This window comes from Microtus oregoni, unplaced genomic scaffold (assembly GCF_018167655.1).
Source record: "Microtus oregoni isolate MIOR12 unplaced genomic scaffold, Mior012 000011F_ref0000422, whole genome shotgun sequence".
NCBI classification, from domain to species: Eukaryota; Metazoa; Chordata; class Mammalia; order Rodentia; family Cricetidae; genus Microtus; species Microtus oregoni.
Genome location: NW_024543070.1, coordinates 48,838,566 through 48,855,012, shown reverse-complemented (window position 1 = coordinate 48,855,012; position 16,447 = coordinate 48,838,566). Strand labels below are relative to the sequence as shown.

Below are 16,447 nucleotides of genomic sequence, written 5' to 3'. Positions count from 1 at the left end.
CTTCAAAGGAAAAGAAGCAGGTTCTTCCAACATTTGACAGTTACTGAGACTCTAGACAACATGATTTCATGGAGCTTCCATTCTGGTTAGGCAAGACGATGCACAGGACAGGTAGTAAATAGAATCTACTAGAGGGCGATAAATGCTAGGGAGAAAAATAAGGTAGAGAAGGAGCAAAATGAACCGGAGAAAGTTTGCTAAGAAAGCAACATCTGCTAAGGTGGGAAAAAAAAGCAGCTGTCCGAGAAAGACAGGGGTGAGGGTGCAGTAGCGTGGAGAACATATCTGGGGCCCACTGCAGGCTGTGAGCTTGCAACCGAGCAAGCAAAGGGTTCAGGAGCAGATGACAGGGACATAAATCAGTTCATGTAGGGCTTCACACGCCACCAAGACGTCTAGTTTTCAGCTAATCTGAATAAGATGGAAAGCCAGTTGTTGGTGTGCCCTGAATAGCAGTGGTGCAGAACCACTGACAGGTCATCCAGGCTACTACGTTTAGAGATATCATAGGGCCCAGGAGAGCAATTAGAAGTGATTAAAATAAAACCCTCTGCAGAGTCACAGTTGTGGGAGGGGGGGAGAAGCAGTACATTTGAAAATGTTCAAGGAAGTGGTGCCCGTGTGATTTGCTGGTGGGTTTTGTGTGCCATTCAAGAAGAGAGGGGACCATACTGTCACTAGTGCAAAAGCGGAGCTAAAGAATTAAGGTGGCACACCCTTCATGAGGAAGGGGTTTGCCTTGGGACATGTCACACTTGTGTGCCTGTGGGAATCCACATGCAGGTGCTTAGTGGCCAGTGTGTATATAGTCTGTTGCTCGGGGTGATAGCAAGGCAGGATGGCTGTTATTCACTGGCCGGAACAAAGAAGCATTATATCTATATAGTCACATGGGAAGATCTATGATTATGTAATAAATATACACAATACACAAAAGTCAGGACACAAAACACCGCAATTTAACTAAGGTTTAAAAAATAGAGTGTGGGCAGGCGATTGTGGCACGTGCCTTTAATCCCAGCACTCAGGAGACAGAGGCAGGTGGATCTCTGTGTTCAAGCCCAGCCTTGTCTACAGAGTGAGTTCCAAGACAGTACTACACAGAGAAACTCTGTCTTGAAAAACAAAACAAAAAATTGAATATATATATGCAAGTGAATGCATGGGTTTTTTTTTTGTGTGTGTGTGTAAAAATTGGAGGTATTTTCAGAAGCAGGTTAGATACGGAAGTAATAAACATGTTCTACCTAGGATTTGGATTTTACATAAAATTGTGCATTGTTGCATAATTCTTTTTAAATATTTATTTTACTTTTTGTTAAGTGTGTTTTTATGTCTGTGTGAGGAGTGCAAGCATTTAAGTGTGGGTTCCTATGGAGGCCAGAAGAGGGCACTGGAGTGCCAGTGGCACTGTGAACCACTCAGCGTGGGTGCTGGGAACAGTAATCAGGCTGTTTGGAAGAGCAGGGAGCACACACTGTAAGGGGAGAGATCTCTACAGTCCGGACATTCAATGTGCAAAGAACTGAAGAGTACAGTCTGAGCAAACTATCAAAGTTTTTGGTTTTTTTTTTTTTTTTGGTTTTTTTGAGACATGGTTTCTCTACGGCTTTGGAGCCTGTCCTGGAACTAGCTCTGTAGACCAGGCTGGTCTCGAACTCAAAGAGATCCGCCTGCCTTTAATTTCTAGATTAAGCTTCTGAAGTTGGATGTCTTCTCTATATGTGTTGCTTTCATTGGTTGATAATGAAGCTGTTTTGGCCAATAGCTTAGCAGAGCAAAACCTGAACAGAGATCTATAGAGAGTAGGCAGAGTCAGTGAGATGCTTCAGGAGAAAGATGCTGGAAAACTTTACCAGTAGGCCACAGCCTCATTGTAATTCAGAGATTAATAGAAATGGGTTAATTTGAGATGTAAGAGTTAGTTAATAAGAATCCTAAGCTAATAGGCCAAGTACTACTGTAATATAGTTTTTGTGTGATCTCTGTGATTACTCATGTCTGGGCAGCCGGGAAACGAATGAACAGTCTCTGGTTACATGCTCACATCCTGTCCTCTGAACTCCAATCATGCCTCAGTTTACCACTCTTTCTCTTTTCACTTCCAGCTCTCTCTGATCAATTAATATCAAATAAGCATGCTGGACCAGGGAAATCTGTGGTCTTCCTTCCCAGAGTCGGTCAAACAAAACAGAAGCTGAGATCAAAGCCAAATCCAGCAATTATTTCAGAGTCCTGATTAGGGCATTTAAAATTTTTAGGCAGTTGCCAATTTAATTCTCAAGGTTTTTCTCTTTCTTTTTTAAAAATCTTGACATTTGGAATAACTGGTCCTTAAAACTTAAATGTTCCCTCGTACATTTAATTTCTGACTAAAGCGTGGAACAGAATAATAAGCAATGTGAGCCAAATGGGTAGGGAAAGGGTGTGATAAATCATGGGCTTGCAAGTCTGGGGCCTTCACCCTGTTACACCCCAGGCATTAAGGACAACATTCTCTCTAGATGCAAAGACCATCTCCAGTATTCTAGCACAGTGGTCCTCAACCGTCCTAATGTTGGGGTCCTTTACTACAGTTCCTCATATTGTAGTGACACCCAGCCGTGAAATTGTTTTAATTATTTAATAACTGTAATTTGCTACTATGTAAATATGTGTGTTTTCCAATGGTCTTAGGTGACCCCTATGAAAGGGGTCATAGCCCACAGGTTGAGAACCACTGTTGTAGGAGCCTAGGCAGCAGGATTTTCTTTGAGGAGTTTTCCATTTAGACATTGCACTAGGAGGAACCCTAGTCTGTCTCCTGTTCCCATTTAAACACATTTCCCCTGATCCACTTGTGATAAGTAATAGAATTAGACAACCGTCTGTCATCCCAAGACCCACCTCCCCCACACAGAATCTATCTCTCAGATGGAAAACACGCTTTAAGAAGAGAAAAATCACTGTAGACAATTTTTCTCCTGTTGGAAATAGCTCGGCAAGAGGGAAGTTGTTATTTCTCCCTTAGCAAGCCCTGCTGCCAAAACCTGCAACTCTCCTGCCTCCCTGAGCCCAGCTTGCCCTGGACTTGCTCCTTTCTCCAGGATGTCAGGCCCGCAGCGAGTTCTTTCTAGCCTTCCCCAGCATTTCTCAGGGTATCTGAACTCATCCTTTCTCCAAAACCTAGGCCGAGCCTACAGCAGCAGGGGGAGCTGCTCTCAGAAAGCGACCCTGTTCTCTCCACCTCCTCCTCCAGAGAGGGCAGAGGGTACTGTGGTAAGGTGTCATTCAAATCCTGCTGGGTATTAGGGTACAATGACACTGTCTGCCTTGTGGTCAACATTGTGAGACTCAGCCAATGATTTCAGACCCCAGGGAAACTCCCACCGCTCAACCTTGCCTCCTCCAGGCTGAGAGCTGTGACCCAAGGCTGCAAACAGAGACCTGGAATCCAGTGACCTTCTAGTCTAAGTCTAGACAAGTCTCTCTCTCAGGGGGCCTCCAGGGTTTTCCTCTGGTTTATGGAAACTGGGTAAAGATATCTGGGGACTAGGGAGATGGCTCACTGGGTAAAGCTTGCTGTGCCATGCTCGAGGAGCTGAGTTCAGATCTGTGACATCCACATAAAAGCTAGGTACTGTTGTGTCCATTTGTAACCCTAACATTGGGGAATAGGGTAGAGACAGGTGGATTCTAAGGGCTCGCTGGCCAGCCAATGCAGCCTACTCAGCGAGCTTCAGAGTCAGTGAGAGACTGTCTCAAAAACTAAGATGGAGGAGCAACTGCGGAAGATACCTGATGTTGACCTCTGGCCTCCACATCCATGTACATTCAAGTGCATGCGCACCCACATGCTCACACACTCACACATCCATAATCACATGCTTAGAACACTGGTGTCAGTTTTGTACAAATATAATCTACTGTAGATGTGGACATGGAGATGGGGCTCACACATGTGGCCTCTTTACAAACATGGATGCTGCAGAAACATACAGGTATGAAAGTGAGCGGTAACTGAGATCCTTCTGACCTGGAAGCCCACAGTCATGCAGAGTCCTCCCCCCACCCAGGAAAGCTCCAAGCATCTCCAGAAGGATGATGCCCATGGCAAGGCCACCAAGCTCAGAGAGGAGGGTCCGGCTCTACTGGAGGGAGATGGTGTAGCAGGCTGGGAGGGTGCAGGGTTAGAAGGGGAGGGAGACCCACTGGATATCCAAAGAGCTGTCTTCGAACCTTGTTTTAAGAGACTTCTACTTTCTTTCTAGATTTTTCTCCACTGTAGAGAATTGTGCCCCTAACTCTATCCTTTCCCTGACACCTTCGCTGAGGGCTGAAGAAAAGGCAGTTGCAACACCCTGCAGCTAAGAGGTGACTCTCAGGCTAAGAAGTGGCTTCCCGGTTACTAGTCCTGGTTGCTAGTCTTGGCAAATACCAAACACTAAACTTAGACCTAAAAAAGTTTCAGTACCTCCCCCCTCTTTTCATCTTTACTTGAGATCAACTCTAGGTCTACATACACCAGGCAGGAACTCCACTCCTGTGCTGGACACCCTGCCTCTCCATTCTCTCTTTTAGACATTTTCCTTCCTTTGATTTCTGTCACTGTTTTGCTGAACAACCACTAGTTTAGGATTCTGAGGCTGGCCTGGCTTTATGAGGTCAGAGAGATGGCCAGGGTCATAAGGTGACTGGAAAGTGCAGTAAGAGACATTCAGAGCTAATAGAGGACGATCTCATTCCCCACCAGCTCCTCGGGGGTCACATCAAAAGAAGGAGGCCAGATCTCAACCACTCCGTTCTCACTTCAAAACAGGCTGAAGAAGGAGACACAAGACACTTTTAATTTACAAGTTAGACACATCTTATCTCGAAAACATCAAATCCAGGAGAAAGTGGGGCTCTTAAATTAAGAGATGCCCCCACACCTACACCAGATACTGATCAATACTGAGGCACCAGCAAGACACAGGGGAGGAAACAGGGAACAGCTATCTGAGTACCCAAGATGGATGCTGTTCACCCCATGCTCCCCACCCCTTCCCCCAACCCCATGCTGCCACCCTATAGTCCCCACTTCACACCACAGATCCAGTTCTTATCCTGGATTGGAAAGAGGCAATCCTGAAAACAAGACAGTGGGAGAGCCCCCACCCAGAGAAACATGTGTTGCCCATCTGAAAGCCAGTTTGAGGCAGAAGTCACGTACATGCTCTCTGTACAGAACAGAAAAGGCTGTGAGAAGATCCACAGAGAGACTTGAGGTTTCCATCATTGTCATGGCCTTCTTGATGCCAGAACATCACTGAAGGGCTGCCCCATCTTATCTGCACCTTTGAAGGGGGCAATGGAACTAGCAGAAACAGATACATCGGGCAGAGGCGAGGATTCCATATGACATTCATCAATACGGGGCATAGATGTTGTGGAAGCAGACTCAGAAAGCTCCTGGGCCTGGTAGGAACAAGCATTGGTCACTAGCTAACTGAGGATGGCAAGAACTCCATATAGTAGGGTTAATGCTGTAATAGAAACTGCCTCCCACAATAATGAAGCACATAAGATGCCACCTATCCTTACTTCTTAGAGATAAAGCTGAGTTAACAGAATATACCTGGCAGTGACCTCAGTATGGTCTTTATCAGAGGACATGGAGGCTCAAAAGAGAAATGGTGTTGAAATAGACCATTAACAATGCCCCTTAAAAGCCATACCTGGGACACTCTAGTTTTGTGAGACCATAAAATGTGATTTTGGTAAGAATTGAGAGTATTGATGTTTCAGGCAGCAAAGTGTTTTAGAGAAAGACTTCCAGTAGATGCCATGCCTACTGCCAACCACGTGACTGCCAGCTATGCCTGCTGGTGACCATGCCCACTGTCTGCCATGCCTACTGCTGTGGGATGCCCTTCTGTATGCTGCAAATATGTGTTGCTTTTATTGCTTGATGAATAAATTTACTTGTGTCTATGTCAGGGCACAATATACATAGGCCAGAAAGCCAAACTGAATATGGGGAGAAAGAAGGTGGAGTCAAGGGAGATGATAGTAGTCTCTAGGAAAGCAAGATGTGACTTGTGGTAAAATATAGACTAATAGAAATAGGTTAATTTAGTTGTAAGAGCTAGCCAGTAATAAGCCTGAGTCATCAGCCAAACAATTATACTTAACACATAGCCTCTAAGTGATTATTTTAGAAGCAGCTACTAGACCAGGTGGAACACAGAAAAGCCTCTGGCTACAACCTTTTGCTGACTACACCTACTGCCAGCCATGCCTACTGCTGACCACACCTACTGCCAGCCATGCCTACTGCTGACCACACCTACTGCCAGCCATGCCTACTGCTGACCACACCTACTGCCGGCCATGCCCACTGCTGACCACACCTACTGCCGGCCATGCCCACTGCTGACCACACCTACTGCCGGCCATGCCCACTGCTGACCACACCTACTGCCGGCCATGCCTACTGCTGGCCACGCCTACTGCCGGCCATGCCTACTGCTGACCACACCTACTGCCGGCCATGCCTACTGCTGACTACACCTACTGCTGACCACACCTACTGCTGGCCATGCCTATTGCTGACCACACCTACTGCCGGCCATGCCTACTGCTGACCACACCTACTGCCAGCCATGCCTACTGCTGACCACACCTACTGCCAGCCATGCCTACTGCTGACCACACCTACTGCCGGCCATGCCTACTGCTGACCACACCTACTGCCAGCCATGCCTACTGCTGACCACACCTACTGCCGGCCATGCCTACTGCTGACCACACTACTGCCGGCCATGCCTACTGCTGACCACACCTACTGCCGGCCATGCCTACTGCTGACCACACCTACTGCCGGCCATGCCTACTGCTGACCACACCTACTGCCAGCCATGCCTACTGCTGACCACACCTACTGCCAGCCATGCCTACTGCTGACCACACCTACTGCTGGCCATGCCTACTGCTGACCACACCTACTGCCGGCCATGCCTACTGCTGACCACACCTACTGCCGGCCATGCCCACTGCTGACCACACCTACTGCAGGCCATGCCCACTGCTGACCACACCTACTGCTGGCCATGCCTACTGCTGACTACAACCACTGCAGGCCATGCCTACTGTCTATTGCTTCAGACAGCACCCTGACAGGTAACAGAAGGAGGCTCAGGCTTAGCCTTCCTTCTTTGTCCCTCCCTTCACTGCACCTCGGTTGTTACCTGGGAACTGCCCTCCACTTCACTTCTGACCTCTCCTTGATAGTCATCCTTTGTCTTGGTTCCAGCTGCCACAACCTCAGCCCAACTCTTGTCACATATTACGAGTCACTCTGAGAGCTTTGTAAAAAGAACCATTATCACTGGAAGGAAAAGGTCAGCTCCCGAGCTTGATCAAGTTTGTTCGGGTCAAGCATTATTAATGTAACACAATGATCCTAAGATATTGTCAAAGCTCTTGTCATCACACATGTTGCTATCTGTCGAGGAAACACCAATTAAACCCATCTGAAGTCATTGAACATCCTGTCTCAGAAGGGGTTGTGCTCTTCTCCATCAAGAAAACATTAGACGCAGCAATAAATCCCACCATACAGTCTTCAGTCCTGCTGTTGGCAGCTGGATGCTGCTTCACCTCATTCTTAAATGGAAATTTCTACATTTGCTCGAAGTTTTGAAATGGGATTGTTAGCAAAGAAGGCCAGTCTTAGAACCCCAGAGAAAGAGCTTGCCCCAAGGGTAAGCAACTGAGAGTCTGAGGAAGATGTGAGGCTTCCAAGGTGATATTTCTTAGACAGCTTCCAGATGGCCTCAGGGACTGAGCCCTGTCAGCCCAGGGGCAATGTTCTGAAGGAAAAACAGGCATGCCACCCGAAGGGCACTGATGTGAATTGGAATATCACTGATATTATTTTATAATGTTCTCTTGTCTACTACGCTAAGATGAACTTTCTGCTTTTTTGAACTATCTCTCGGCATTAACAGGCTTTCATACATGTCCTGAAACCTTTGTAAATAACAATCTAACTCATCCTCACCGATCTTTCAGAATGCAGGCCTGCCACTTTTTATCCTGGAGTCCTTTTATGTTTAATGGCAATGCACTTGCATGGGCTTGTGAGGAATTTTACTTTTTACCAGTGACCATCTGCCTTGGTGACAGACGATGATGACATGGTCACAGCCATACCTGGAGGGTCACGCTTAAGAGAGCCCCTGTCATCAGAGGTGGAGGTCATTATAACAACATAGGAGAAATGAAAAGGTCTTCAGAAAATGGGGCTGTATTACGCCAATTTAAAAAAAATAGAAATCTTAGCACATCTGGTAGCCCTTGTTTTCACCTCATCTATGAACATCACAGGCAAAACAAAGAGTTTCCTTCCTTCCCACAGAACAGAGGAGCAAAGAAAAAAAAAAAAGATAAGCCTAGAATAGCATGATTCAGAATCACGCAGAATCTAGCATAGCATGGGATTCAGCCTGACACAGAATCTAGCATAGTGTGAGCTACCACAGCTCCCTAAGAAGACTCCAAAGGATTTTAGGTAGAATTCTCTGGACTGTGTAGTTAATGAGAAAGGATTCAAAGGCAGAGAGACAGGTGGGACTTGGTTTGTCAGGATGCTCTCCAGATCTTAAAATACCACTACCAGGCACAAACACTCAGAGCTGACACAGTTTCCATAGCATGATGAGTATGTTACATCCAGTAAGTGACATTCTATCGTCAGGGACAACTAAGGGGAAACTGCCCCTGCTGTGTGCTATGCCTGACTTAGGCACCAGGGGTGGATGCTTATGATTGGAACCTTGGGATCTGAGCCCCATCAAAGGAAGAAACAATAAGGCCACATCGCCCTAGAGACAACCCTCCACCCTGAGCATCCTCTAACCCGTACTAGGAACACCCTCACTGTTCCGGTGTAGGCCTCGCGTGAGCCACCCATGCTACTACCCGGTGCAGACTTTCACGCTCTCCTTCTCCCACGTCCTAAATTAACTTTCCCTGCTGGGCCTTTGTGCACACCCCCTATGTTCCTTTAATGATGAGGCCGAGGACCTGACCTAAAAGGGTCTTACTTCCTCAGCTGACCTCTTTAATACCTACAGTTTTAACACCTTGGCCTTGGGTTTTTTTTTTCACCAAAATACAATGTGGTATTAAATATTATATTGACGTTTTCTTAATGTCATTATATAAATAAATTGGCCTCAAATGCAATGAGACTGGCTAGTGGGAAATCCGTAGTAATCTTTGCTGATAACTTATAATCACAGTGTTTCACGATCCCCACTGCTCTTTGGAGACAAGCCTTCCAAAGAGCTGTAATGTTTCTGAAGTGGAACTACCCAGACCAGGACTCGGAGTCTTGATCTACTTGTCCTAGCAGAGACCACACATAGGGAATAAAAATCATATTTTTTCTCATCTTGTTCATTTCCTTAGTCATAAGAAGCTTCTAGCTATGCAAGACACGTGATCACACACATGCACACACACACAAACACATGTGTGCGAGCGCACACACACACACAGGCCTACATGGACATTCAGTGCTTCCTATGAAGCAGCCAGTCACAGCTAAGAACAAGCAGTATCACTTATTCAATTCAAAACTTGAATTTGAGAAGGACAACGGTCAATGGGCCACATGATTTCTCCATTAGAAAGCACCCTAAGAAGCCCTCGGGTCCCAGCCCTCTCAACCATGGACAGAAACAGGGGTCCCAGAGAGCTGCTCCCTTTATCTGCCCCTTGGCTTTAGGCCGGGATCCAGTAGAGTGTACTGATGAAGAAATGCTTAAGGGAAAACATTCTTCTCTGCCTGGTATCTCTGCAGTTTCTGTGATGTTTGGTTTCGAGAGGCTCAAAGGAGCCTAGAATTTGCAGTTGGAGAAAGATAAGCCCAAGGGCAGGCATGGTCTTAGATGCTGAAAACCTGCCCCTCCCACACCAGAGCTAAACTACTGAAAGAAGCTAGCACACACCGAATGGCAGAAGCTGGAGAGCTTACTTCTCAGCTCAGTTCCTATTCCCTTCGTGGGCATGAGCAGTGGTGTCGCAAGCTTGGCCCCTGGTAGCTGAGACAGGATTGCCCATGCAAGCCTGCCCTGACCACTCACCGCTCTTTTCTGCCTTGGGTTTCGGCGGCTCAGGCTCAGGCAGACACGGACAGGGCCCATCGCAGAGGGAGCTGAGGCTTTTGCCTGTTGAACAAGCATGGAATTCCAACTTGCACTGCAAGAGAGAGACAGGGCAGACCGTCAAAACACAGCTCGCAAGACTCCTGCCCAGCTTTCCGGGAAGCAGCTGGCATCCTGGCTTTAAGGGGGCAAAGATGGAGAAGGGAGAGACCTACCCTCTCTGGCTTTCAGAACACTAACTTGGGATTGGCTTTTCTTTTTTTTTTTTTTTTTCAAAGTGTGCCAGATAACTTGCAAACCACAGCGGAAGCACCGGGAAGCTAATTTTAATTAACTGTAGGCTCAACTGTCATCATTTATAAAATACGAAGATTATCTGAAACTTAATGCATGTGGAGTTCTATATGACCCATGAAGCTCTCCCACTTCAGCGCTGAAGGCTTCCCAACAAATCCTCCCACACGGAGGAAGAGCTCGAGAACGTTCTTAGTAACCAGCTCTCTCATTACTGTGACAGTAATGAAAGAAGAAAGATTTGTTTTGCTCATGGCTTCAGCCCATCATGGTGGGAGGCCATGATGATAATACTGGCATCATGGTGGACAGGAAGCAAAACAGGAAGATGGGAGCCCGGGGCTGAACATAAGACAACACAGGCTGCAAGGGCATTTCCCAGCCAGCTCACTTCCTCCAAATAGCTTCCATTTCTTAAAGTTTCTAGACTGAAAATAGCATCCTCAGTTGGAGATGAAACATTCTACATCTGGAAGATGCTCCTGAGGTGTGCTGCCCCTTCTTCTCGGAGCGCAATGAAAACTTGTGCCTCCCCTGTCTGGAACTGAAGTCTACACTGGTCTTCTGTGGGCTGGAGCCCTACTATAACTGGCCTGGGACACAATGGGAAGTCTACCTAATTCTAGGATTCAGTGTTAGAAGCCACAACCTCCTGTCGTCTCTTATGGATAGCAATGGTGGCTTTGGGGTCCCTAAGGGAGAAGTCTCAATAGACTCAAAGCACAAGTAGAAGAAAAGTATTTACAGGTGTCCTAGACCACAGTGGGGTCCTCATTCTTATTACTTTTAATATTATTTTAAAAATTGAGGTTCTTTGAGGTTAAATAACTCATAAAAGACCTCAGCACTCAGCCAAATGCACGTCTGGCTTCAGAGCCAAGCTGTGAAGAGTCCTGAGATAGTTTCTGCTACATGGCTGGGGGCTCAGAGCACTAAAACTGTACCTACTGCCCCTTTGCCTCTGGCCCAGATGAGCTATCAGAGTTTTCTGCCTTCCTGCCTGTCAATTTCTCAGGATCAAGGCTTGCATATAATCAGTCTCCTGCAAAGGCCCAGGGCCTGCGAACCTGGTGGAGGTTCAAAGAAAGGAGAGATAGACAAACTTCCGCATCCACTCAGCATGCATCTCTTATCGGGTGCCATGGGGAATCATTTAGAAGAAAGGGAAGAGCAGACACAGTCCTTGCCCTTAGAAAACACAAATCATCTGCAAAAAGTAGCCAGCATTTGCAAAGAAACTCGCTGGAGTACAGGTGGACATGGGCTCACTGTGAGCGAACGGATGTTCAGTCCTCAGAATGACAACAAACCCAGGCAAATGTTGCTTCACAGACAGCTCCAAAGGTTCTGAGATCCTTGGGTATAAATCCAGCTGTCACCCATCCAAGGGGCAATGGCAGAGCAAGCTCCATCTCGATGCAAAGCTTCCTTCTATACATGATCCAGAAACGCCTAGCACGTGACCAGTGTGGTCACAGGACAGGGGCACTTTGTGAAACAAAGCCTGGCCCAGGCATCAAACATCACTTGCTCTGACTTGGGAGTAAATGCCAAAGTCATGTGGCCAGGGCTTTATGGTAAGGCTGACTTCATGAGTGTATGCAGCCAGGGCAGAAAGACCTCTGGGTATGGGAGGTGGCTGAGGCACCAAGCCAGAGGCCACCTGTGTCAATGTTCTCCTCAAACAGCACTGTGCCCTGTTTGATTTCTGGTGCTGTGATACACTCTGACAACAGGAAACTGGGTTTCAGGTTACAATCCATCCTGAAGAGAAGCAGAGGCAGGAACCTAGAGGCAGGAACTGAAGAAGAGACCATGGTGGATGCTGCTTACTGCCTTGCTCCCCGTGGCTTGCTCAGCTTGCTTTCTCATACAACCCAGGACCACCTGGCCAGGGGTGGTACCACTCAAAGTGGACTGCACACTCCTACGTGAAACATTAATCAAGAAAATGCTGTACAAACTTGTCCACAGGCCAGTCTGACACAAGCAATTCCTGACTTGAGGCTTCCTCTTCCCGGGGGACTCTAGCTTTGTCAAGTCTGACGTAAACTAAGCCACATACATGGCACATGCAGAGCTCCAGCCAGTGCCCTCTCCTTCCATCTCTTCCCCTTCCTCCATCTCTTCCCCACCCTCTTCCTCCATCTCCTCTTCCTCTTCTGGGTTGGCTCTCTAAACAACCCTCAGTTTCAGATTGGAGGTTTACAAACTAGTTTTCCCACAGACTCTCTGAATTTTATTTAGGTACAAAAAATACTTTTATGTGTAAATTTATTTCGTAAAGTTTACATTTTGCCTGAATTAATCGTTTTTGTAACTTCCTGCCATGTCTGTTATAGATGTAAATATTTTCCCTCACCAAACTCCTTGATTCTACACATTGCTCGTGCCCATGGCCCACACCTGCCTTATGACCCACACCTGCCTCCCCTGCCCCGTGGTCTCAGCATTGCAACGTGAGTGACTCTGACAGGCAGCTGGGTCAGCAGCTGAAGGAGCAGGCGCCAGTAGACACTTCTAGAGGCACCAGTTTCATTGCTTGCCTTGGGCTACTGGCAGAGTCAGCCTTCTCCTCCTGCCTCCCAGTAGCCAGAACCCCGTGTCCTGTGACCCAGACATGACCGCTTACAACCAAGCCTGCTTGGCTGAGCGGCAGCATCTCCTCTCATGTTCCCCTGGCAAACATCTGCAGAGACAACCGACTTCTCTGTATTCCAGACAGGAGCCACTGAGAAAATCGTTTTCACCTGTGCCAGTCGGATTCAAGGTTCAAGGGCACCTTATCTTCTAGGACAACTCGTGACATGCAAGTGAAGTTCAAAGTACTGTAATCCCAAGGCTAGAGGGATGGCTCAGCAGGTAAGAGCACTGGCTGTTCTTCAAGAGGATCTGGGTTTGATTCCCAGCACCCTCACGGTAGTTTACAACCTCCTGTAACTCTAGTTCCTGAGAATTATATGCCTTCTTTTGGCTCCCATGAGAACAAGGTAGCCTCATGGTACATACACATACATGCAGGCAAAGCAATTCATGTGAGCAAAATACTTAAACACATAAAATAAAAATCAATTTAAGAGATTTTAAATGGCTGTAATCCCACCATTTTATTTGAATTTTTAAAATTCTATTTGAATTTAGAAATTCAAAACAGGCTATACAAATATCCATACAGACAGAGACAGTAAAAACTCATAACAGGGGTACAACAAATGCCATTAAGCGATGGTGACTTCCCCGGGGACAGGGCAGGGCACACCGACACATCACAAAAACAGGTGATGTGTGCTTCACACTTAAATTCAGCTCTCCTTTTTTAACCTTGCTGCTGGACTTAACAACTTATAAATGATTCACATCTTAGACATCATACATTTTATAATATACAGGCTTCTCTGGGGATGGTAACCAAGCCAGAACCAGGCTGCCCACTACCTGGTACTGGGGGCTGTCCTCTCAGAAACTCTGAACTGGAATCCTGAACCACACCTGTGGGAGCCCCCAGACCATGTGGTAGAGGCACAGGTGTTCCCAGGCCTGCGGCTCGAGACTAGGGCATCTCCATAAACGTTCCCTTCTGCAGCTCTTCTTTTATCTATCTCCCAGTAGGTAAGTAAGGTTCCCAGATGCAATGCCATCCTTCTTCACGAGGCTATTGCCAGGCTAGGCTCTATGCCACCTTACCCAGAGGGGTCTGGTGACTCTTGGAGAGAAAACCTTCCTGCTGAGGGAGTTCTACAAAGCTGGTGTGGCCTCCCACTCCCAAGCTTTAGATTACGGCCCCCAGGTGGAGCCAGCTGACTGCACGGAGCTGATTGGACAGCGCAAACACATGTAATGGTTTAGGAATAATTACAACGCAGTTATACTGTGCCCTTAGTTCAGGCCTGCTAAGAAAATGGGAGCAGCAAGGAGAGAGGTTAAAGCAAGCGTTTCCACTGCCCCCAACTAGAAACAGGTACATAGCCCGAGATGTTGGGCTTCCCAATTTAGCTGTAATAACAAGACATGCATAGCGGTACTTTTCTCTTTGGGAAAGAGGCAGTAGAGAGTGGAGCAGCACAAGAGAATGAAGGAGTCTGCAGGGGAGATGTGGGGAAGGGAGACAGGGAGTCCTGAGCATCCTCCCAACATCATGGGGTACCAGCAGCCCCATCCTCCTGACTTTAGGGCAAATAGTAGGGGATGAGAACCTTTTCTATAGCATGTGCAAAGCAGGGGCTAAAACTGATACAAGTGTAGACGCAGAGTGCTATGCCATGAGGAACCAGTCTGATCATCTCTACACCTGCCTGGAAGAGAGGGAGGAGCCAGGCAGTCAGAACATGGTGAGCCAAGCTCAGCTTTCACAGCAGGGCAGTTAAAAAACAAACAAAACTGGAAAGTGTGACCTTCTTGGGGGCTAGTGAAAGGGTCTAGCGTAACTTGTCTGTCACTTTAAAAAAAAACCATTGATGTTGAATGTAAAACAGAGGAAGCAGGTGTTAGCAAATCCTCTGGACTAAGAGGCTCTGGGCTCCTAACAGCTCAGGAGAGCCAAAGCAGGAGACCTCCAAGGGAAGGACTGAAAGACACCCACTGGGAGAAAGGTTGAGTGTGTACTGCCCGCTGGAGAACCATCCCTCCAGCCCCGCCCACCCCAGAAGAGGCTACTGCAGAGAAGCCCTAGCTACCCTCTCTGGAAGCCCACCTCCCTCTAGGGCCCAACTCCATCCCACGTGCAAGCTGTGTCCAAATGAGTCTCAGACCTTTCTTTTTACCAGTGGAGGCTTCACAAAAGCAGGCTGGGGTAGGCCTGAAGCCGGTGTTACTGGTGTTCTCATAAGGAAGGACCACATGGACACAGATATACCAAGGAGGAATGAAGTGGTGGGACACTCTTCTGTAAGCCAAGGAACTCCTCAGACCCCCAGAGGCACCACGGACCAAGAGAACAATTCCTCTGCTTCAGAATGAGCCAGCCTCTGTGGTTGTTTGATCACAAACATCCAGCCTCCAGGGGAACTTCATCATTTACGCTGCTCGGTTTCTAGTTCTTCTGTGTGACAGCCAAGCTTAACTGATACATGTCACATCTAGTGTTTAAAAAGACGCAGACTCCAGGACAAGGAGATGCTCTAGTTTGAGATAAAAACTGTAAATCTTTGTGCCAAGATGGCACAGGTCTATTGGAAAGAAACGCAAGACGAACCAAAGCAAACCAATCACAGAACGGCAATCTTAGGGTGTCAGGGAGCTGGATATGAAGAAGTCAACCATGTTATGTCACTTGTGACTCATGCCCAGTGGTGAGACAGGGGGCATATGAAAATTTCGAGTCTTATACTGATTTTATAAAAAGTGGTTATATGAATAGTTAGCTCTAACTCGACACAGGAAATGAGTTGAGAAACTAGGAAATCAGGTGAGATCATTTAAGCATGGACCAGCCTCCATATTCACACAAATCTCCCTGAAGTTTCTAGACCCTGGGTCTGCTGGAACACAAGTGCCTTCCCAACTATCAGGAGCAGAGAAAAGAAGGCACCGTATGACCATGTAGAGGCACTCAAAGCATTGACCTACTTAAAACTAAGTACGTTAGCGGATTTCCCAGCCAGTTCTTGCTCCCATTTTGCATAGCACCCACCAATACGTCAGCATGAGTGAACATTTCCTGCAAGTGGCCAGTAAATCTTTCTCTCCTGTGATTTGTAAAGCAAAGCTAATAACTTCTCTTGGGTTCATTGCTCACGCAGGTCTCCACAGTCTTCGCCGGGCCTCGCATGCTTGGGGTATTATTTTTAACATTTTATTTAAATTGCTTTCTCCAACTGTATTTCATCAACCTATCATCTATTTTTAAACCAGACTGTTGACGGTTCACAGTTGACAATTTTGTTCACAGTTGATGAGTTCTGATTTGTTTTCATTCGCCCAAAATCATGCTGCAGTGGAGGGGGGGAAATAATCCCCAGGCTTTGCTGGCTTTAATAACTGGGCGTGAAGCAGTGAGCGGCTGCTGCCTGCTGGAGTCGGAG

General features: G+C 47.1%; 1 protein-coding gene across 2 annotated transcripts in view; it reads right to left on the bottom strand.

Annotated features, from left to right (window-relative positions):
• The window catches only part of Spock1 (SPARC (osteonectin), cwcv and kazal like domains proteoglycan 1), a 458,837-nt gene that overhangs the window by 71,751 nt on the left and 370,639 nt on the right, over positions 1-16,447 (bottom strand). For both annotated transcript variants that reach the window (XM_041660008.1, XM_041660006.1), the window contains one exon: positions 10,113-10,227. In XM_041660008.1, coding sequence (XP_041515942.1) covers positions 10,113-10,227 — 115 coding nt within the window. The remainder of the gene's footprint in view (positions 1-10,112; positions 10,228-16,447) is intronic.